Here is a 23,492-nt window from a genome sequence, read left to right as displayed (position 1 = left end):
GTTTTTCGTTGACCAAACCAACAACAACGATTGTGTCTAATGCCACATGTAATAAATGAAAACCAAAGTGCAGAACGAAAGACACAGACAGCTAGAAAGAGAGAGAGCAAGAAAAACAGAGAAAGACAGAGTTGTAACTACTGTGAACTACGAAGGGAAAAGGACAGGCATAAGCTGGGCACGATTGTTGTAATGAAACGTATCGAAAGAAATCAAAGCATGCGCCACGTGAGTGGACGAACATGTTCATCTTGTGTGTTGCCTTCAGCTCAGCAGCCCAGCAGCATCCCAGAGAGGCAACTGACCGCCACAGCAACTGCAACTTGAGTGGAAATTATAAAATCCATTGGCCAGACATAGAGAACGAAGTGTGTATAAAATGCTTGCATATTTTTCTCTCTTTTTTTGTTTTATATGTAGTATGTTTTCATCTGCTATTTTTGTGGTTTTTACGGTTTTGATTGGCCAGCAGCAGCATCTGTGGACGTGTTTGGAGGGTTTTTTTGCTGTTTGCTGTGTCTGAGGTCACCGGAAGTGACCTGGCGACTGGCATATGAGAAAGTTGCTCATCAATTGCAAACTTCTTGAATGTGCAGCTGAACTTACCTGAATTGAGAATCGATGATGCAAAAGTTTTTCTTCTTCTTTTCTTGAGTTTAATTTAAGCAATTTCTATTGACTGCTGTAAAGCAAATGCAATTTATGCTTTTGTTGTGGGAACTTCAAATGTGCAGTCTAGAAGTTGTATTGTTGAGTTGTCGCTTGTCAGGGCCATCAATCAATCCGACTGCTGAAGTAATGACAATTTCTTTTTTGGAAATTGTCCAGCTACAAAAAAGACTTTGTCGTGGCATTGTGCAGTTGTGCATTGCAAGCTGTGCTCGTCACTCAGCCAGTGAGTCAATCAAGGCAGCAACTGACAACTATATGAGTGTGCGTAACACTCAGTCAGTCAGTCAGTCATGCAGTCTTTCTGTTCATCCTGCAGTCAGTCACTCAGTCTGCAGCCTAAGCGTCAGAAATGTCATTAACACGTTTGTGCGGCATCTGCTGTTGGCGACGCACTTGCAACACGTAAATTCATGTTGGCAACATGTCGACCAAATGTGCAACTCGACAAATACGAATAATCAAATATTTATTCAGATTTTTGCACCGCAAACTTCTTATAAAACAAGGTGACAGGCTTCAAAAGACAACGACAGTTCACAGTCGTGTTTGACAGGCAATTATCCTGTGTTTTTTCAGGATTAACATTTTAATGGCAAGTAAAATAGCTGTGAATTGCAGACGTAACAGAGGATAATTAAATTATTGCAATGGTTTCAGCAGTATGAATGGCAAAAAATATATTAAGTATACGCAGAGTACCCACTAAATATTTTAAAATTTAACCAAAGTTTGAAAAACAATTTAAGAAAATTTTAAATAATCGAAATTCAAACTTAAATGAAAAACATTTTCAAAACAAAAAAACAAAAAAACAAATAAAATTTGAAATAAATTCAACAACAATTTAAGCAAGAAAGAATAATAGAAAAGAAAAAAAATCTTGAAAATTTAAGGAAAATTTTTAAGAAAACTAAGATTGTGGGAATTCAGATGAAAAATATTTGTTAAATAAAAGAAAAGGGATAAGACGAAAGAAAATATAGAGTATAATACCCTAAATGAACATAAAGTTTATATACAACAGAAATTTTGCTTCATTCAAAAAAATACTGTTGAATTGTGGCACACTTTTAAATATTCTTTTTTATTTTTTGATTGAAAGAACATATTTTTAAAAACGTATATAAATCATTTAGAAAAAATCTAAAATATAGGCAACTATACCAAATAATATAGATAACTGCATACAATATTAAAATATTGTATAAAATATACAGTAATATAGACAAAAATAAGAAAGTAAGAATGCAAATATTTACAACGCTTTCTCTCTTCCATTAATATACCTTTTTCGACTACAATCTATCCAGGGTATTATAAAAACTGACAACAAGACGAAAATCGTGCAATTTATGGCATTTACCAGCCGGCAAAAATACAAAAATGGGGGAAAAAATTTAAAAAATAAAGACGAGTGTTAAATTTATTTTACTTTACTTTACTTTTTGTTAGCTGTTGTTGTTGCTCACCAAAAAAAGCGGGACGCCTGACGCGCCTGTCAATTTCCCAGCAACGGCACGTCAAATTTTTGTTTGAGAGTCGGGAGTCGGGAGTTGCGAGGGGAGCTGCAAAAAGTGCTCCACGTCGCCGTCAATTGTTGGCGCATTGTGCTGAAAAATCAATTAACTGCACTTTGAAATGTTACGTGCAAGCCACGTTAGTGTCACGCCCCCCTCGATTCCCTTTAGCCTCTTAGTTTTCCCTTTAGTCACATTATGTACAAGCAATAAACGAGAGTCGAGCGTATAAAATACGATAACTGTTGCTCGCATATCTTTTGCAACTAATATTGAAATTCCGCAGGAGCCGCAGCAAATAAATGAAAATCAGCGACGCGGCAGCAGAAACGTGGCAGTTGCGCGGTGGTAACGTAAATATTTAGTAAATCGGCTCAGTCAACGGAGTGGGAGAGCGAAAGGGAGGGGAGTGAAAAGGGACTGCATTGCCAAACAAAAAATCAGTTTTGACATGATTTCGTTTTTGGTTTTTATGCCGCGCAAAATAGCCATGACGTCGACAAGTGCACTTGACAGCACTCCGGCGGGAGCTGCGGCTGGCTCGCTAAGAGGGGGACCTGAAAAGTGGTGAGGAGGGGAGAGAATGGAGGGAGGTTGGTTGGCAATGCCGTCAGTAAATATTACAGCAGCAGACACGCAGCATGCGAGCGCTGAGTGTAAATGGGCGGCAGGATTCCGAGGGTTCGAGTTGGGATTGGGGGTTGAGGGTTGGGGTTACTGTGGTTGCACTCTTCTGCAAAATAAAAAGAGCGGAAAAAATGTGTGTGTGTTGCCACTGCGTTTATAAAAATGCAACTAGTTCCACGAGTGCGCGCTTGTCCTGTATGGCACAATATATGCCACGGATGGCTCACTGACTTTTTAAAAAACAACAACAACAACGAGAAGAAGCAGAGCAGAGCTATGTACTATAGTACTACTGCCACACTTCACTTTAAGCCCCGTTACACACAGACACACACACTCACGCAGCTGGAAAAACAAGTGGGCGTGTCTGACGACGACGTTGCCTCCAAACAGCATATAGGCAAACATTGAAGAAAATTCATTTTACAAATATGCAGCCAAGAGACAATGGCACTTCCTTGCTGCACTTTTTGGGTTTATAGGCTCTCCCCATAGATAACTTGTATGCAAATTTGTGATAGCTTTAAAACTAATTAAATGGATAAGCCGGCATCTGATGATATGATCTAAACAAAACTGACAGCCAGAATATTTATGAATTTACATATTTACTACCCAAACGAGCAGCAGCAAATAAAATAAATGCAGAATTCCTTTTTTTCATTTTCATTTCCTTTTGCAATTTGCATTCAAGTTCATCAACATTTGAATATTATTTATTTCTTTGTGCCAAAGCAGAGAAAATAGAATGCAATTTGCTTGGCATTTTGTGATTTGTATATAGTTTTTGGGATAACAATTGAGTACTTTTTTTAAATGTTAGTGTAAGCTTTTAATATGCGAAAAAGTCTTATTAGAGCATAAAAGAAATTGTACGCTGCATTTTCATTATTTGGTTTATGATATCGATATGACACAAAAAATCATCTAACAGCATTTTATTAATGTTAGCTCAGAATTCATAATGGAAAGCTTTAGAGTTTTTAGGATTAAAAAAACTTAAAATTATCGTTTCGGCTTAAAAAAAACTTAAAATTATCGTTAAGCAATCCATCAAAAATGTAAATATTGTTTTTTTTATAGTAAAAACAAGAACCATTCTTTATAACTGGAAAAAATCGAAGGAAGGGTTTTAGTGTATTGTTTGTTAAGCTCGTATATCTTGCATACCAAATATAATCATTGGTATATTTTAGTATTTTTTTGTATGCCAATATTCCTCCAATGCATTGCAATGACACGTAAAATTTTTATTTAGGAGTTGAGGAAAACTGGAAGTAGTATGTTTTGAACGTAATAATATATCAAATATACTCGTTGGTATTTTTCAGTATTTTTTTGGAATTTAAATATGGTAAAAATAGCTAGTAGTCGACACACTCCATGGTAACTTTTTTACTTCTCTTTGCACAAATGACGTAAGATAATCCACATACTCTTTCGCAGAGCATCTCATATTCGTGTGTTCATATTTTTTGGAAGAAAGTATTTTAATTTGGTTTTCTCATTTTTTTCGTCGACTTGTCGGGTATTTCGCCCATTTTTTTTTTGTGTGTCGCTTGTCTCATGTTTAGATATTTTTTTGCTACCCCCTTCAAACTAACAACAGCCAACGATGAGACGAAGCAGAAAACAGAAACTAGAAAAAACACAGAGCACAACAGCAAAAAAAAAATGCCAACGTTACAGGGGAAAACAAAAAATTATTTGCATTTCACCTGCATGTTGGCACGTGATTGCGGCCATGTTACCAGCTCCCCTCACTCCTTTCACTCTTCATGCTTTTCGTTTGTCTGCTTATGTTGCAAGCAGCATTGTTGCCCAACTCATTCTACTACTCTCCCTCCCACACATAGCAATGCTCATGTGCTGGCATTTCATTTAGTTTACCCTTCCTGGTGCTTCGCTTGGCTTCATACATGCGCCTCAAAAATATTTGTCAAGCTGAAGCTGATGCTGGGAGGGGCTAGAGAGAGAGGGAGATAGAGGGGGCGGCACTGGCGGCCATTTGTGTAGGTGTTTAACAAACACACGGCGAGCGAGCTCGCAACATTGCTGTTTAGAGGCGAGTGCACTTCACTCAACTGGCAGCGGCAGCACGTGCAAAATCGTGTCCTGCCATTGTATGACGCAGTGCCACGCCCCCCCCGTCCAGTGCAGTATAGTGCAGTGTAGTGTCATGCAGACGAGGTTGAAATGTCAACAGTTTACATTGCGCCCATTTAGCCTGGTATTAAATGGGTTTTTGTTGCTGCCTGCCCTTTGACCCCGCTCGTCGCTGATATGCTGATGATGATGATGATGAAAATTGGAAAGCAACATGTCGGCAACTTCAACGAGTCAGTTTCAGCGTTTTTCCATCTTTTTGTGCAAGAAATAGTATTTTATAATCGCGCACCGTGTGCCTTATCCGATTTGTGGGCGCGGCATCTTTTTGTGGCCTGCCACAAAATAGTTGCAGAGTTGACGAAGTGCCTGAAAGCTTCCGCTCTGCCAGCCCAGCACTTGACACCAACTTCCACTCTTAATTCAATGCGCTGCCGGCTGCCGGCTGCGGTGGTGACTTTTGTATTACGTATACGCAGCATGGGTCGCGCAAAAAAACTGTAACTCAAACGGGACATAAATAAAGCAACAAATTCGCAGCAATCTAAATGCGAGAATGAGTGTGTGTGTGTGTGGCAGAGAACGTGTCGCGGAAGTGGCAACAAACTAGAAATACGAGGAGTAAAAACAAAATGCTGTCCACTTGAAGCATGACAAAGGTAAAAGGCAAAGGCAAAAAGAGAGGAAGTCGCAGGCCGAAAAGGACTTGTTTGCCATTACGCACGTGATTCATATGCAGAGTCGTTTATAAATGCGGCTCAGCACAAAACACACACACACACTCACACACACAGAGAGTTCTTCTTCGCTGAGGTGTGAATAGGTGTGGTGCGGCTTGTCACAATAAATTTACTAAAAGTGACAAATATTTTATGCTTAAGAATAATTGATGAAGTGGCTACAGGCTTGGGCCAGGCCCAACAATGAAAACGGTCACGTCAAGCCATCGAAAGCAAGGACAACGACAAAGACCGTGCTCAAGCAGTTCAACCTGCTTTCGTTTTGCCCAGGCAAAAATAATAAAGCGTTAAATCATAGCCACGTTTAGTACTTTTCACTGGGCCCAAAGTGCGTACTGTCACAGGACTCATATGTCCTGCTGTCTGCCGTCTGTATATCTTTCTCTCTCTCTGTATGTGAGCAGGTCATAGAAATGTATGCGGCGCAAATAAAAACAGGCAGCGGATATTACGACATATTGCTCCACAAAAATTGCGCCAAGGATTATGGCACTACATTACAGGACCTGCAGCGCGTTTCCTTACGCCATGTCGCTGGCATATGAATGATGAGCGTCATTTAATCTTTGTCTATGGCTCCAACACCTCCAACACACATAAACGTTTGTCGAGTTCTGTCTCTCTCTCTCTCCCTCTTTCTCTCCTCTTCTTTGTGTGTGTGTGTTGGTTTCCTGTTTTTGTTTGTATACGCGTGCTGCGCTTGACATGTCCTTAGGTTTGTTTGCACTGAAATTTAACGCGCAGCAGCAGCACAAGCAGAAGCAGAAGCAGAATCTGTCCCAATTGCCATAGTTATGCGAGTTCACGAGCATATCCAGAGCACACAGAATATGGAGCATAGTAAGCAGCTCTTGGTTCCTTGAGCACTTGGCTTTAAGTTATGTACTTGCTAATGGAAATCAACTCTACGCACCAAATGACCTCGGGACAGCACAGACAGCGGAGATAGACAGACAATCTTTCGGACACCAACTGTTTTGGCAGCAGCTGGAGCTGTTCCCAACTGCTGCCTGCCAATAATTATGCAAACGCCGTGGAGTTTGCGTGCAAACATTGAAGATTAATTGAGAAACTGTTCGAGGACCTTGAAGCAAATCCATCATCAGTACACAAAGAGAAAAAAGTCTAGATTAAAAAGTAGAAATCTGAATTAAAGATATTTTCGATCTTATAAAATTAAATCTCGAATTACAACTCTTAGGTTAATAAAATCTTAAATGAAAAATTATATGCTAAATTTGATTTTTAACATTAAACACATCTTATTTTAAGACTTAAATCTTGCTAAAGGAATGCTTTATTCTAGATTAACAAGAAAATTATAAGTCTTAATTTAAAAACTTTTCGATCTTTATACAAAATCTGAAATCAAGAGTTTTAGGTTCAAAAAATCTTGAAACAAGATTTTGTTTTTCAATCATCGTTTTAATATTAAAGAATCTACTTTAAAAATCAAAAAAATCTCATGTATAAGAAATTAGGTCTTGTTTCTTAAAATGTTGGACTTCCCTTCCTTTACTTCATCCCAAAATTTTCTTCCACTTTGACATCATATAATCTTGATTCAAAATTTTTTTCTTGACTCAACCACGTTTTTTCTTTCTGTGCATAATAATAGCATTAGCATTGCGGCGATTCTTAAAGATGCCCTCTTAAAGCATAAAGCTATAATCTTCTTCATTGTCATGATCATCGTCGCCTTTTAACAAACAATTATGCGCAATGAATAAATTAGCAGCTGGCTGGCGGGTTACTCTCTGATGTTAGGCACTGATCAATTTGCAACAAAGTAATAACATTTAAAATTCAAATGCTAAAAAGAAATTTGCACGCCAATACGCCGCGTCGAGTCGAGTCGAGTCGAGTCCTTGAGACAGCTCCAGAACACCCCCCAAAAAAATAAGCTCGCATGTAGCCTACTTATGTTTGGCTCCACCAAAGCAAACCCAGCAGCGACTGTGTCCTGCCACGGCACTTAGTCGCCCATTGTGTTGCCTAAAGGCAGCAGACGAGGAGAATGGGAAGGAGGCAGATTCGCAAGGCACAAAATACAAGAAGCGACTTTGGCGCGTCCTTTGCTATATGCGAAATTAATTGTCTGTTTGTTGCTAACAAATTTGAATTTAAACCGCATGTACGTTGGGGGGGAAAATGTGTGAAAATTTTTCTGGGGGAAATGGCAACAACTAACGAAGGAAGAAGACACACGGCACCTCCCCTCTAGCCTAGACGAACAAGCAACTTCGAGTTGTTGAGCTCAAGTTGCTTGTCGCTGTATCTTGCTTTTGTATGTTAGTTGCCTCGTATCTGTTGGCGTTTTACAGTTAACCATGCAGTTTCCCAGCTAGCTCAATTCTCGCAGCGTTGACGGCCAAAAGTTGGCTGCGGTGCCTCTGTCCAAAGCTTACAACTTTCCACGTTACGCAGCGCCAACAATTGTCTCCACTAAAAGACCCGACCAAATTCTTGTTGTTGTTGATGTTGTTGCTGTTGTTTTGCTCCTCAAAGTTCTGCAAGCAAACACACCCACACACACACAGATACACACACACACGCGGCGCAAATTAATTGCTGCTGTTTTCGGCGCTTATTTGTCTTTGAAATTTGTTTCTTGAACGTTTTCAGCTGCCTTTGTCCTTGGCATCCTTGCAGCAGCAGCAGCGGCGGCGGCGCGGTGGGGAAGACATGGACCACCACTTGGGCATTTAATTTGCCGTCGCTGTAGCTATTGCCGTTACCGTTGTTTTGTTTGCCTCTTGCCTATTTGCTATTTAAATTTAATTTGCATTACTTAAAGAATTTAAAAAGCAAAAATTTCTCATGCGCAAAGCGACAAGGCGACCCAAGCCTCAGCATTTCTGCTTGCTGTGCGTGCCTCGCCACGCACTACGCACACCCCGCTGTCCCTTCCCCACACCTCTACCTCCTCACCCGCACCACTATCACAACACACACAACAGCCGAAGAGCAAACCACCTCGCACCACACAGCGCACTTCACTTTGCTGCCTTTGAGCAGCTTTTCTGCTTCAACATTTTTATTTACTTGCGGCCTGGTAATTTCTGTTTATTTTTAGCAAGTTTTTACGGACCAGCCTCTTTCTTCTTCTCCTCCACTTCCCCGCTGTGTCCTTCTTCAAAAATGTCTTCTGTAGTTGAAATAATTTCTTTGATTTTTCTTTTTTTTTCTGCGCTGAGCTCGTTTAAATTTGCTGCTGTCCCAATGTCGTGTCTTAAAGTTTGCGCATTAAAATGCTGACCCAAGCATTACGCATACGCACCATTTGCCAAGCGGGCGGACCAGCAGAGCCAACAGAGCCAGCCGAGCCAGCATAGTTAGCTGTGGCACACAAATTGCATATTACCACAAAATCAATTTACATTCCTAAACTGATTTTCCGTCCTGCATATGTAATATGAGCAGAGCAGAGCAGAGCGACCAGGACTTTCATGCACACGGGGAAATTATTAAATTAAAATTATGTTGCTGCATGTCTGTGTGTGTGTGTGTGTGTGTGTGTGTGCGTTGTCCAATTAAAATCCAGTGCGACACTCTCTAGTCTCACCTTTTTACATATACCCGCTAGCCATAGTGTAGAAGGGTATTATAAGTTTGTGCCTTCAGGAAATGTATGTAGAAGGAAGAAGGAGGCATCTCTCTATAAAGTTTATAAAATCTTGATAAACATGTCCGTCTGTCTGTATGTACAATGTACATCTGTATGAACACCTAGATCTCAGAGACTATAAAAGATAGAGACATGATTCTTTTTCGCGAATATTGTAGATGAAGTCAGTTTGAATCAGTCAGAATTACAAGCGTTATTTTTGATACTAGAGCCAATTTTTAATGCAATACTAACTAAGTTATAGTCTTAATGATTCCAGAGAATTTGGTTGCCATCGGATTAAAATTGTTGAAGCTATTTAGGAAAATACTAGATGATGGCCTTGTTTCTAGTGCTCGCTGCCATAATTAGCATTAATATTTATTTTGTATTATTTTGAATTTTATAAATAAATAAATAACAAAAATAATACGTTTGTATGGGCAATCTGGTATATTTAACACCCTCTGGTATATTTTGAATTTACCAATATGCCAAATATTTGGTATATTTTGGTATTTTGTTGAATATATAAAATGTATATTTGTATACTTAAAATTTAAAGTACTTTACCAATATACCAAATATAGTCTTTGGTGCAATTTCAGTACTTTACGGTAGATTAATTTGGTATATTTTAGCCGGTAGCCGGTATCTCACAGTCGACCACACTCGACTGTACCTTTCTTACTTTTTTTAACCCTCGCCTGCCCTTTAAATTTTTCGCCAGCGAATTTCTAGTTCACTTCAATGCGAGTGGGTTAAGCAGAGGTTTTGGTCAAGTTTCACTCGCTCGCTGTGTGATTGTGGCGGAGCACGTACATCACAAGGCAGGCAATACGAATAAGGCAGGTGCCTTGGCCTCGCTTGCCACACACACGCACACACACACACAGATGCGGGTGCCACACACATGCCTCATATCGCGCGGCGACGGCTTTCACTTTTAGTGCGCGCGTGGGTTGGCGCTCACGTCGTCGGCCATTTAAGCCTTAAGCAGGCCACTTAGTGCCACAGACATAAATCTGTGCGCCCAAATCCGAGCAATTAAATGCATCGTAATTTAGCTGCGTCGTCCTCTCGACTCCCGGTTCCAGCCACTTGGTCGTCGTCGTCGTCGTAGAGCGCGCTCTTTAGTGCACAATTAAGGCAAAGTACGCAATGCTCTCTCACGGTCTCCAGTTCCATCCAATACAACAATACACAACCGTGTGCCTGCCTGCTTGCCTGTTTTGTGTCCTTGTCAGGGACAATCGCTGGCACACACACATACACACACACACACACACACACGTGTGTTAATCGCACGCCACAATTTTGTTTCGCTTTTGCAACAATTCCTTATTAATTGACGTGAATTTATGCTTTTTCGACGCGTTATTGTTGCTTCCAGAAATTAAAAAATATAAACAGAGACACAACGCAGCGCAGCGTCTCCCAGTCAAAGATACATAAAGCAAAGTCAAGACACACACACACACAATGAGCGGAATGAGCGTCGCATTTTTATGGCACTTGGCAATTAGAGTTCGCTTGCCGCTGGAGGAGGAGGAGGAGGAGGAGGAAACATAGCCCATGGGCGGTTTTTGTAATAATTTGTGTGCTTTTATTTGTACACTTGGCTATCAAGCATGTTCTTCAGTTCGTTCCCCCAACTCTTCCCCTCATTCTCTTCGTTTACTGTGTCCAGTTGCTTTTGTTATTACCAGGTTAATGTCTGCCGTTGCTATTATGAGCCCCCACTCGGATGTTAGCTATTAGAGGGCCATTAAATAATTGCTGGCAATTTAAGAAGAAAGCACACACACACACAAAAATTGGTGCAATTTTTGTGTGGAGAGTCTTCTTCTTTCTATTATTTCCCATCTAATTGCCGAAAATTTGTGGTATGAGAAGGAGGGTCGAGGGGTCATTTTAAAGGCAGCATCAGCAAATGTTATTTAATAAACATTGCAGTGGAAACTGTAGTGCAAACTATTGTACAATTGGCCAATAATCGTATTAGCAACAACAAGAACAACAAAGGGGAGGCAAATTCGACAACCGAAAAGCCATAAAAGACCAACAGAGAGCTGGATAAAAGTGGATGAAAGTTTGCAAGTTGTGAAATTAATTAAACGATATTTATTTACTACCAAAGAATTTAATAAATAGCAACTGCACTCAGGTGTTTGCTAGTGAGAACCATCATCAACATCGCAACAGCAACAATTAAAATACACAATTGTTAACTCAATTGTTAACAGCAGCAGCAGCAAAAGTGGGAGAGAGAAAAACGCATAGAGATAGCAGGCAGCAGATAGTTAAAGGTGTGGGTCGACAACAACATGTGTAGCGTTTAGAGCACTTTAATTGTTTTGCCCTGCACAAATTGTAAATGAACACGAAACTGGAAAAGTTGCCCTCGTTCCTGCCGCTGCAGCGCTGCTGGCCAACGTTACGTATACGTAACATTTGCTCGTTGCTGCAGCTAAACAACATTTTACACTTGCATGCATAAATTGTGCTTAAAATGTAATCATGTAAATCGCAAATAATTGAGCCAAGCTTGCAACAACAACAGCAACATTGTCGGCACTCGAACATAAACGAAACTTTTAGTTAAATTAGTGTTTGCAAAGCAGTCGAGTGGACGCTCTCAATCAAATTATATGTGTACGAGTAAATGCAAAAATAATGCTTCTATTATTAAGATGATATCCCGAATACTCAATTAAATCAGGAACAAAAGCAAACAAGTATTATGGAAATGCAGATAAATGATTGTAAAGTGAAACTAGTTGGCAACCAACATCACAATATAAACAACTCTTATATTTATTATCCCTCAGGATATTTATACTCGAAATTAAGAGATATTTATCTTGTTTTTTATACCCAATATTGCTGTTTATACCCAAAGTTTTAATTTTTAGCTTACTATGAGATAAAAATAGGAAAATAATAGCAAAACATTGCGGTGTTGTCATTTAAATATACTAAATTAATATACTGAAAAATACTCAAACATGTAATTTGTATTTGGTATATTGATATACATTTGGTATATACTTAAATGTATTTTTGGTATATTGATATATCTTTGGTTTATACTGAAATGTATATTCAGTATATTGATATACATTTGGTATATTTCCCGCTACCCGTTCTTAAAAAATTGAAAACAGTGCGGTATTATCATTTAAATTCACCAAGTTAGTATACCAAAAAAATACTGAAAATTTAAATTTATAGGTGGTATACTGAAATTCATTTGGTATATTCTAAAATGTATATTTGGTATATTGATATGTGAAATATACTAAAATGCATATTTGGTATATTTATATACATTTGGTATTAATTAATATACCGAAAAATAGTGAAAACGAAATGTAAAGTTGATATTCTGATATCCATTTAGTATATACTAAAATATATATTTGGTATATTGATATTCATGCGATATATAATAAAATGTACATACATATATTGGATATACATATTGTCGTACATTTAGCATATTACTCTCAAAAAAATATGCCTTGAATCTCTAAGATCTAAGTGTTCATATGGACAAACAGACAAAATGCACACAAACCATTAAAGATCAAGCTCCCATAATATTTGTATATTTAACTAACAACTCTTGGGTTTAAAGTTAAGCACCATTAAGACGGAGTTACAAATGAAAATTATCTCTATATCTTGAAGTAACTTGCGACAATCAAAGCTCTTTAATGACTGCACTCATTAAATGTATCCTCATAACTTTAATGCACTCTCACCTATCTTATTTACGAGGCAGATTCTCCTATTTAACATCGCTCAATTTCAACTAATTTCACGAGTTTTTATAGTGATTATGTTTGCACGCATCCTGATACAAGTCCTGTTCTTGGAGCTGCTTTAAAACTCCGTCAAGATGCTCACTACGTGGCGCTGCACTCGCTTTTTTCTCTGCGTCTCCACAACTTCGTGTCGTTGTCGTTGTAGCTGTTGTTTTTTTTTTTTGTTCACAAAAAATTATCGTAAAAGAATTTTACCTGAGCTACGTGACTGCTGAACTTAATATCCGTTTGTCATAAGCGTTTCTAATGCACACACACTCGTAGAGTGCATGAGATGGAGAGACAGTGAGAGAGAGAGCGACAGAGAGTGGAACAGTCATGACTGCACTTAGCACACACATACGCATACACACACACATACCCTAACACATACATACAACTGCGAGGTTTGCACGTACAGCAGCTGAAAAAGGCAAGCAGCAAAAGCGCTTCTTGATGGCAAGCTGGGTTATGGGGCAAGTGAGGAGGGGTTGGGGTTGGGGGAGAGGTGAAGCAGTTGCACCTCGGGTACTGTAAGGTTGCTACGCGCGTTGAAAAACAAAAGCCAGCGACATTTTGCAGCTAAATTAAGTATTTTTAGTATTTTTAGAAGTTGTCTGAAACTTGTGCTCAGTTTTAGCATCAGCTTCATCTCTTCTCTCTCTGTTGTTGTTGTTGTTGTTGTTGTTGTAGTTGTTGTTGTTATTATTGTTGTTGCCTGCCAATGCATGCGCAAATTTTACGAGTAGATTTCTGAAAGGTTCCGTCGTAGCAGCGGCGCTTTAATTGCATTTTGCGCGTTCCCTTTGCCACTGCCAACGTTGCCACTGGCCACGCTTCTTCCACTGCTTCTGCTTCTGCTTTTGCCACTGCTTCTGCCACTGCCGTTGATACTGCTGTTGGGCTTCATCTTTAAATAATGCAGCAGCGCATTGTCTGGCACAGTCAGGTGAGACAGCAGCAGCGATGTCTACGCCCCCGAAAAAATACTGGCCATAAAAGCAGTGGCAGCAACAGCAGCAGCAGCTCGCCGGTGCAACTCAGCCTTTTTACGGCTAGTCCTTCAGCATCCCGCATTTCGACTTTTTCCTCCTCTTAATGCACTTCGCAAAGGGTAGAGTGCTTTTGGTATGCAGCTTAAATATTCAATTGATTTTAGGATTTGGGAAAAGAAATTATTATTAATGCTTTTACTTAGCTTTATTTTGACATTAGAGTTACTCCGATGATTAACTATTTTGATGTCAGCAGTAATTGGTTGTTGATTGTTGTACTTATTGTCATTTTCCTTCTTATTAGTGATTTCATTAGCATTACAATTTTCATTAGTTTTAAATTTAATATGTTTTTTAGAAGCATAATGATTCATGCTTATGTTTGTTGTTTGGTTTATTAAGTATTTTCATAAGCTTTATAGTTTTCATTAAAATTAAGTACAAGCTTCGGATCAGCAGTATTATTGCAATTTGTCAGAATAAAACATCAAAACACATAAACAGTTTCCTTATTAAGCTAAAAATCATTATTCATTATTATTATCATCATTCTGCTCATTGCAATTTTCATTAATTTCCCATAATAATTACAATAAAAGACTTTAACATCATTAGCATTAATATTAGACTTATTCATTGCCTTCGCAGTGCACTTTTCATTGCCATTATATTAATCGCCATTCATTTCATTGCAATTTCCATTAGCAAGAGTATTAAACATTTGCTGTGCTGCAATTAACTTGAATCCAATTCGCTTTTTCTCACAATTTTTTTGACATAAAAGCGATGCGACTGCCATTAAAGAAAAGTGTAGCATACTTCTTGGGGCTCGCGCAGATTTCGAAATGCTGCAGCGCAGGCAAAGGAAAAACGTTAACGTTTTCGCAACGTTGTTATAACCGTTCAGTAAGAAAATTTTCCAACACATTTGGCTTGCAACTTTTTTTTTTTTGAGGCCAGAGCCTTGTTTTGGCCAGTTGCTTTTGTGTGCCACATCCGTCCGCAGCCGCTGCAACTCCCTCTCAATCTGGTTGCCGCAGTTATTTCTTTGGTTTCTTTTAGATATTTTTGCGAATTTCATTTTTTGCTTTTTGGGCGCATTCATTCTTCTTATGCGCTGCTTCTTCTTCTTCTACGTTGTCCCTGGGCAAATAATTTCACTGATAAAAGATTTTCAACGCATCTTATGCTCGCTGTTTGCGCTTTTGCAATATGTTTGGCAAGCACAGTTTTCGTTTTCGTTGTCGTTTTCATTTCTTGTTTTTGTTTGCAACAAAATGGAAAATATAATATAAGCAACGCCGTTGTCGGATGCTACTATAAGTACTTTACGCGCATTTAAAAAGATGCATCGAAGACAAAGCACGAGGCACGAGGCGGCTGATGTCCTGCAGCTCAAGGAGCAGGAAATGAATGTTGCGCAGGCCGACGAAACGTGCCACGACAACAACAGTAAAGTGTTGCACACTATTTTGCCCGTCCTTGCCTTGCCTTTGTTTTTGTTGGGTTGATGATGTTGGTCGTACTACCTTATGCTGCAACTTTGATAGCAATGGCAATAACAATAGCTGTTTTGTTTCATTCAGTTGAGTTCAGTTGCAATTGTTTTGGGCATTGTTTGCTTATTTCGCTGCCAAAATGAAACTCAAATCAACTCGTGCATTTCTAATGCGAGTTTATATGCTTTATCCCATCAGCAAATACAACAACAACAACTGACAACAACAGCTGACAAGAACAACAACAACAACAAGCATGACATGTTCTGGCTTTTACGGCTAGTAAATTTTTACTTCGCCTTGCGATTTCGTTTCTCTTCTCCTTCTTTTTTTTATTGAAATGAGCCAAAATGTACACAAACAATGTTTGTAGTCCTGCCTTCGTCTTGGCTCTTTATTTTTTTCCTTACTGGCAATATTATTACAGAGTCCGATAGCAAAAGAAACCCAAATCGCAATCTCCAAGCGCAATCGACATCGCAATTCGAAATGTTGCTGCTGCTGTTCGGCATCTTGCCAGAGAGAAAAAGAGACTTGAGTCAGTTTGTCAGCTTGTCAGCAAGTTGAGCATGAAGTGATGCTTAAGGGGGTTGGGGAGAAAGGAGAGGGGAGAAGGGAGAAAGAACTCGCTTTGCTTTTGTTACTCATTTATTTTGATTTGTTTACCATTGCGATTTATATTTCTTTCGCTTTTGCGCTCGTTTCTCGCACTGGAAAATAGTGAAAAGCGCGCGCAGAGCAATAAAATTAAGCTTGGATTTATTGACCCATTTCAGTTTGACTCACTGATGCGCCACGCCTCGCCAACCTCCTCCCTCCTCCTCTTCCTTTTCCTTCTCCCACATTCAATCCAACTGTCGGTTTGCTTTTGTGCAACAACTAAATTAAAATGTTTTACTAATCCGGACAAGTAATGCTTTTAATTACTTTTTCTTCTCAACTGCACACAGCCACGCCCACCTATCAAAACGCCCCTGATTCACTCCCACAAAGCGGCATTCGTTAGGCTGTTACACATGTATCTGTGTGTAATAATAATAATAATAATGAAAATAAACATGAAATGCAGAAGGTTTAAGTTATTGACTTTATTAGTAAGCAAACATTTTTTGTTTATTAATAATGATTATATTATTTTATTATTAGTAAAACATAATCTCTATTTTAATTTAGTAAATTATTTGGACAAATATTTTCGCAAGCTAATCAAATATTCTGGGAACAAAAATGTAATTATATTTTTATTAGCGAAGCAGCAGCGAAGTGGAACTTTTCACTTGACAGTCTTGGCAGCTTGTCAAATATCAGATTTACTTGTACTTTTACTTCTGCTTGTGGAAGTCCTTTGTAAGTGGAACGAATATTTAGCAAATTTTGTGCTGCCAAGTGCTTGACAATGCGAGCACAAAAGGTGTTAATTAAATATTTCAACTCAAAGACAAGCGATTACAACAACAATACACGAACAACAATACAAACGTAATTTTCAACAAAATCTCATTAAGTGGCTGTGCTGGAAGCTTCGCTAAGCAGGTGGCATTTAGTAGTAGTGGCAACATCAACAGCAGCCGCAGCAGCAACAGCAGCAGCAGCAACAAAAGTAACAGCAACAGAAAAAGGAGTAGCACAAAAAACAAGCGTAGAAAATAAAAATGAGAAAAGTGTGGCAAATAAAAGAAAAGCTGATTTCGTTTTAGTCTGCTTTGTTTCGCTATGGTTTTCATACTCAGCAGCAAAATAACAATACGCTAAAGGGCATGATGAGAATAAATTCTAAGAAGCTAAGACAGATTTAACTAGATGTTTTCATAGTTTAAGTTGTACATCTAGTTCAACATTCTAATGACAGAATTGTCATAAATAAGAAGGACAAATAATCTATTAAGTTGAGAGATAAAGATAAACTCTCTTATAGTTTTAAGATTAGCTTGGAAAATCAAGTGGAAATCTTTTAGGGAGCTTTAAAAAGATTGATTTTTTTAATTTATTATCATCATAATAATTTCCTACAATAATGTAAAATTTATTAGGATAACTTTGCCAACTTTCAAGTACTTTTCACCTAAACAACAACTAGGTAGAGAACCAGTTGGCAGTATCCATCAGTCAGTCAGTCTCTTTTACCGTTTATAATCTCACGATTTGTATTGTAATTGTAGTTTCACTTCGCGTATTCATTCGTATTGTTGTTATTGTTGTAATTTGTCGCTATTTTGCATAGCAAACTAACTTGGCAAATGCGATTAGAGCACAAAAGGGTTATACACAAAAAAAAAAAAATAAAGAGTAAGCATGCCAAAGGCAAGCATCGAAAGGACTGACGCCAATAGTCGATTGAAATTCAAGTGGTTGCCACAATTAATTAATTTAACTGTAGTGGAAAGCTGCTCCACAGCACAGAATAGAAAATCGGACAGATGTACATGGTTAATGCTTGCTTATGGCTTGAACATTTTGTGTCATTTGAGCCGCATTCGGGTTCAAAGGCCACTGGGAGAGAGCGGCTCAAATCTCCAGCGTTGATGACACTCATTAACATAAAATGTAAAGGTGGACGAGCCAAGCAGAACGTAGAAGAGTTAGCCATAAAAGCAGCTCACTTTTCACACTCATTAAAATGGACGCAAAGAGTGAGGGAGCCTGATAAGGATGCTCTTCAAGGATAACGTGTGAGTGTGTGTGTGTGTGTGTGTGAGCGAGTGGGTGTTAATGGGTGACTAACTTGACTGACTGGCAGCGTCCTGCATTATCGTCGCCTTTTTCGGGGTTTTTGTGGTTGACGTCAACAGCAAAAGCAGCAGCAGCAGCAACTCAAACTTGAAAATATCTCTTTGGAGCGCGTCGCGAACCCTTTTTTGTAGTCTGCAAAAAACATTTAAATGTAATCTATTATCTTAATTCCGACACAAATTGTTTGCTGCCGAGAATATCGCTGGCACAAGCAATGCCAGTGTCGCCATTCGTCCACGTCCTCGTCGTCGTTGTTGTCGTTGTCGTTGTCCTTTCTTTCCTTTCTTCTTGCCCGCGGTGACAGACGCATAAAGCAGCCTGTCGTCCTGGCATTTCGCTCTTAACCCGACTAACAAAAATAAAAGCCATGGCTGCTGCCCCAAAAATAATGCCATCGCCATTTAGCAGCGTTGACTTGTGGCACCCAGCGAAACATTCAAGTCAAGGACTTGAGCTGACTCTGGCAATTCAAAATGCCAGCGCAGAAGGACAACAACACGCCAACAGGCCAAGCCGACAAGCCGAAGCCAAGCTGAAAGCCAAGGACAAGCCAAGCCAAGGCAGTAGAGCAGCAAAAGCGTCAGCCGCTGAAAGGCAACGCTTATCGGCCGCAACGTAAATCACCCAATTTACCATAAATAAAGATATGTACATATTGTCAGCGAGCTGCAAAGGGGCCACAAGGCGGGGGGGCAAGGGGAGAGCAAGTGCTACTCAACTGGCCTGAAGGTGGGCGGAGACGGAGGCGAAGGTGGATGGAGAACCCCAAGTCAAGCCACAGCCATCACCACAGCCGAAAACCGAAAACCAAAACAAAACACCTTATCGCTGGCAAGCACATCTTTAAGTGGCTGTCAACCAGAGCCAGCATAGTGGGGATGTAGTGGCCGAGAGAGGGGAAAAGAGAGAGTGTGAGGGAGTGGCAGACGTGGCATTATTATGGCAGTAACTACTGGCTACTATTTGCCTGCCACAAGCGCATAAGTCCGCATGCATCATGTTGTTGTGCACGCCTCACAGAGCAACTAGCGTTAGCAAGTTTAGCCGAAATATAGCTAAAATTGCTTGGCAACAAAGCAAGAAAATAAATATAATAGTTGAATGAAAAACGGACAACTAAAAGAAAAAATTGTCAGAGCAACGTACCCATGTTCAAATGGTTGAGTAACATTAAATATTTGAGAAAAAAATAACAAGTTTTTAATACCTAAAATCTATATTTAAAAACACTCAACAAAACTCAATACTCAAATTGAGTTAGTGTGCTTTCAATTATTGGTTTTCTGCGTCCACCAAATTAATAAAAATAAAAAACTTGAACAAAACTTCAATGCTTACAAAAATAAATAAATATAATATTAAATCCAAATTCATATAGTCTTTCAGAAAAAGTAAAAGGAAAACATAAAATTGATTATTATACAAAATATAAAACCAAATAACTACCCACCTAAAACAAATAACTGGGAGTAGGGTAAAGAAATGAAATGAAAAGTGGACAAATATAAGGAAAAGTGCAAAGTACTGCAATTTCAATGGCAAACAAACCAAGGCATAATTCTAAAAGTAGTATAACAAGGGACAATCAATTATTTACCACAAAATTACAATTTAATCAATAAAATATATACTAGGTTATTTGATCAACAACATTATAAATTAGGAATTTAAGAAAGCTGTTGATTAACAAATCTAATTTGGCAAACTTGAATTCAACTTAAGCTGTCCCCAATTTATATAAATTTAATCTTAAATCCAAATGTAGGAAGCCTGACAGAGGCTAAAGTTTGTCGCCAAACTAGCTGGAAAAGTAAGCAGAGCCCATGAGAAAGCAAAGGCAAAGGCGACGCTTGCTTTACTTTTTCTCCGCCATTTACTTGGCTCGTTTTGCATCGTTCCCCCCGCGTCTCGTCATCATTTTGGGTAGGCTCCATTTGGTTGCCTTGCCTCGACTTGAGCTTGGGTGTCTTGGGTTTACATTACAAAAGCAACATTTTGCTAGCTGCGACACGCGATTCAGCACTTGCCACTCACCACAAGCAACTACCATCTTTACTTTTGCAGGCACAACAGCAGCGACAGCAACTGAAGCTGAAGCTGAAGGAGCAGCAGCGGCAACCCAAAAGACGACAGCAGCAAATCGCGATTATGACGATGATGACGAGCACAACGACAGCAGCAAGCAGCAAACTGAGGTTGCAGACAAGAAGGAGACAAAGGAGCTGAAGCAACTGGAGGATAAAGCAGAGTCGGAGGCGGAGACAAAGACGAAGACGGAGACGAAGACGGAGTCGGAGTTGGTGCCGCGGGCAAGTGAAAAGCGTGCAGCACAAACGACACAATCGCGAAATCCCATCAGACGCGCTCACAGCGAAAGGCATTTGTCTGGCGCGCCCAACAAGAACTCGGCCGTGTCCGTGTCCCCAGCACAGCAGAATGGCCAACAGAATGGAAGCCAGAGCCAGAGCAGTCAGAGCAGTAGTCGGAGCAGCAGCGAATCTCCGACACAGTCGCAGGGCAGTGGGCCACAGAATGTCATTTTAAATTTTAAGGACACAATGGCGCTGCGCATAAAAAGCAACCGCAACGACTCGAGAGATTTATTTCAAAGGCGGCCCACAGAGCCGCCGCCACCGCCGCCACCCCCAAAGACAGCGATGACAACGCTTGCCACACCGACCGCAAACGGATTAGCAGAGCAGCAACAGCAGCAGCAGCAGCCACAGCAAATCAATAAGTCAACTGCTGCTCCTCCTCGACAGCAAGCACAACGAACTGTGGTGCGAGTGGCGCCCTTTAACAAGCAGAGCAACGAGGTGCATCGCTTGAAAATCTCGCACAGCGAACAACAGGAGGGGGAGCAACAGCAGCAGCAGCTGTTGCACTCCTCTTCGGACCACAATGTTGTGCTGCGGCAGCACTCGCCACGCTTGCAGCATGCCACCGCAACGGCAGCAACGGATGTGGCACCCAAAAAGACATCGATACTGATTAATGGCGATGATTGTTACTCGACAATGAACCTCAGCGCCGATGCAGCGCAACCGCTCTACCAATCCTCGGTGGTGGTCAACAGTCAGGTGGCCAACAGTGTTTGCATCAATGTGAGCAGCGTCGAGCACGAGCACAATTTGCTCAACACACTGCGCAGTCAACAACAGCAGCAGCAACAGCAACTGGGAGCAATCATCCCAATTCGAAGCAGCCTAGGGAACAACACGGAGATCAATCTGCAGCGTTCGGCCAGCTGCATTTCCAGCACCTCGAGCAGCTCCACATCGAGCAGCAGCAGCTCCAGCGGACGTGGACGCACCTTGATAAGGTTGGACTACGAGAAGGAGAAGAAGGAGGCAAAGGCAACGAGCACCACGCCGATCAATACAACGCCGCCAGCAATCAGTTCAATGCCAGCAACACCGCCACCAACAACAGCCACGCCCACTGCCGCATCTACGCCCTTGCCTACGTCATCCTCTGCCACACTGGTGCCGCACGAAACCGAGCTGCTGAAGATACTACGCAACCCAGTCGAAGCCGTCAAACGCAATCTGGTGCCACATGTGTGTGGACTGCGTGTGTCGAGCAGCAGCAAGAAGCAACCAGAATCACCAGAGACAACACCGACGAACAACAACAGCAGCTTCATTGCCAAGCTGTTGCAGGATCCCATGCTGGGTCAGGTGGCCGATGGCTTGGAGACCGATACGGTGGCCGAGCTGATTGAGAACTCACTGCAGAGGCTGCAGCAATCACGTCAGGCCATCGACATGAGCGGCACCAAAGATCACGACGACATGAATCGCTTGATTAGCGTCTCGCTGCAGCGTGTGCGACTCGAGCGGCAACCAATTGTAGCGACAGCAGCAGCAGCGGTAACCAAAGAGGAGGATCGTCTGTCGAATCGCGGCAGCATCAGTTCCGCCAATAGCTTTGCCTCCGCCCACAATTACGAGTTGTTCGACTTCGAGGCGGCGGCCAATGAATCCGATTGCTATCAAAGCTGCTCAAGTGAACTGACAGCAGCTGGCGTGATCGAGGAGGAGCCGGTTGAACAACCAGAAGTGGATGCCACAACGCGTGCCAAATTCTATCAGCTGCTAGTGGATGCCACGCTGGCAGAGATCGAACATGCCACGCACGCCGAGGCCGAACATCACTACGAATCGATACGAATGAATGGCGATCCTATTTATGAGGAGATCAACGAAGTGCCGCCTCCATTGCCACTGACTGCACCACCTTTGAACGATGCCGAGCTGGAGAAGAAGGCAGCTCGCTCCATCTTCGAAGGCGCCTCCAAGTACGATATACTCTCCTACCTAGTGGATGCCAAGGAGCGTGGTTTGGCGCGTGAGGAGAGCTTCGATTACAGCAACAATCCGAAGATCATCGAGGAAGAGGCCACGGACACGCTGAGTGAACTGGAGAAGCGCGTCAGCAGCAGCGACGATAGTCACAGCAACATGAGTTCGTTGTCGCCACCGCCTCACACATTCATTTGCGGCAAGAGCGGCAGCGATGTGGAGCGTCAGGATTCGGGCGTTGGCTCCGAGACGAGCAAATCATCGCGCAGCAAATATCAACCTGCGGTGAGTCCTTTACATCTGTGCGAGGACTGCGATGGCGCTGTGGAAACTCAACTGACTGAGGCGGGCGTGTTGTATGCCCCGTTGGTGTGCCGCAAGTGTGGCAAGAAGCGTGTGGAGCGCAAAGAGATCATCACAGAGATTGTGGAGACGGAGGAGAAATACGGTCGGGATTTGCAAATTATACTCGAGGAGTTCTGTCATCCGATGCTGGTCGCCGGGTTGCTGACACAGGAGCAGCTCTCCGCCATCTTCCTCAACACGGAAGACTTGCTGGAGAACAATCAGACGCTGGCCGAGCGAATGCGCGATGCCCTGGACATTGCCCTCGAGCAGGGCGATGATGATCTACTCACGGTGAACATTGGACGCATCTTTCTCGATTTTACCCAAATGCTGCACGCCTTCGAGAGCTATTGTGTGCGGCAGGCGGGCGCCAGTTTGCTGCTCGCCAATCTCGAGAAGGAGAAGGAGTTGCTGCGCATCTTCCTGAAGGTATCGCAAATGGAGAACGCTGTGCTGCGTCGCATGAATCTCAACTCGTTTCTGATGGTGAGTGTCCTTAGTTTATATTCATGACTTGCACCGACAAAGAACAGCTGTT

The 23,492-nt window shown here is 41.2% G+C and overlaps 1 protein-coding gene across 2 annotated transcripts in view; it reads left to right on the top strand.

Moving 5' to 3' along the window:
* Positions 1 to 23,492, top strand: part of LOC133840959 (mucin-2) — a 126,432-nt gene that overhangs the window by 97,885 nt on the left and 5,055 nt on the right. Inside the window, exon 6 of one of the 2 annotated variants that reach the window (XM_062273182.1) lies at positions 20,376 to 23,440. In XM_062273182.1, coding sequence (XP_062129166.1) covers positions 20,376 to 23,440 — 3,065 coding nt within the window. Of the gene's footprint in view, positions 1 to 20,366; positions 23,441 to 23,492 lie in introns of both variants that reach the window. The other variant, XM_062273181.1, reaches the window with a different exon arrangement.

Source organism: Drosophila sulfurigaster, chromosome 3 (assembly GCF_023558435.1).
Source record: "Drosophila sulfurigaster albostrigata strain 15112-1811.04 chromosome 3, ASM2355843v2, whole genome shotgun sequence".
Taxonomy (NCBI): Eukaryota; Metazoa; Arthropoda; class Insecta; order Diptera; family Drosophilidae; genus Drosophila; species Drosophila sulfurigaster.
The sequence above is the reverse complement of the archived record's forward strand: the minus strand, read 5'-3'. Positions and strand labels throughout refer to the sequence as shown.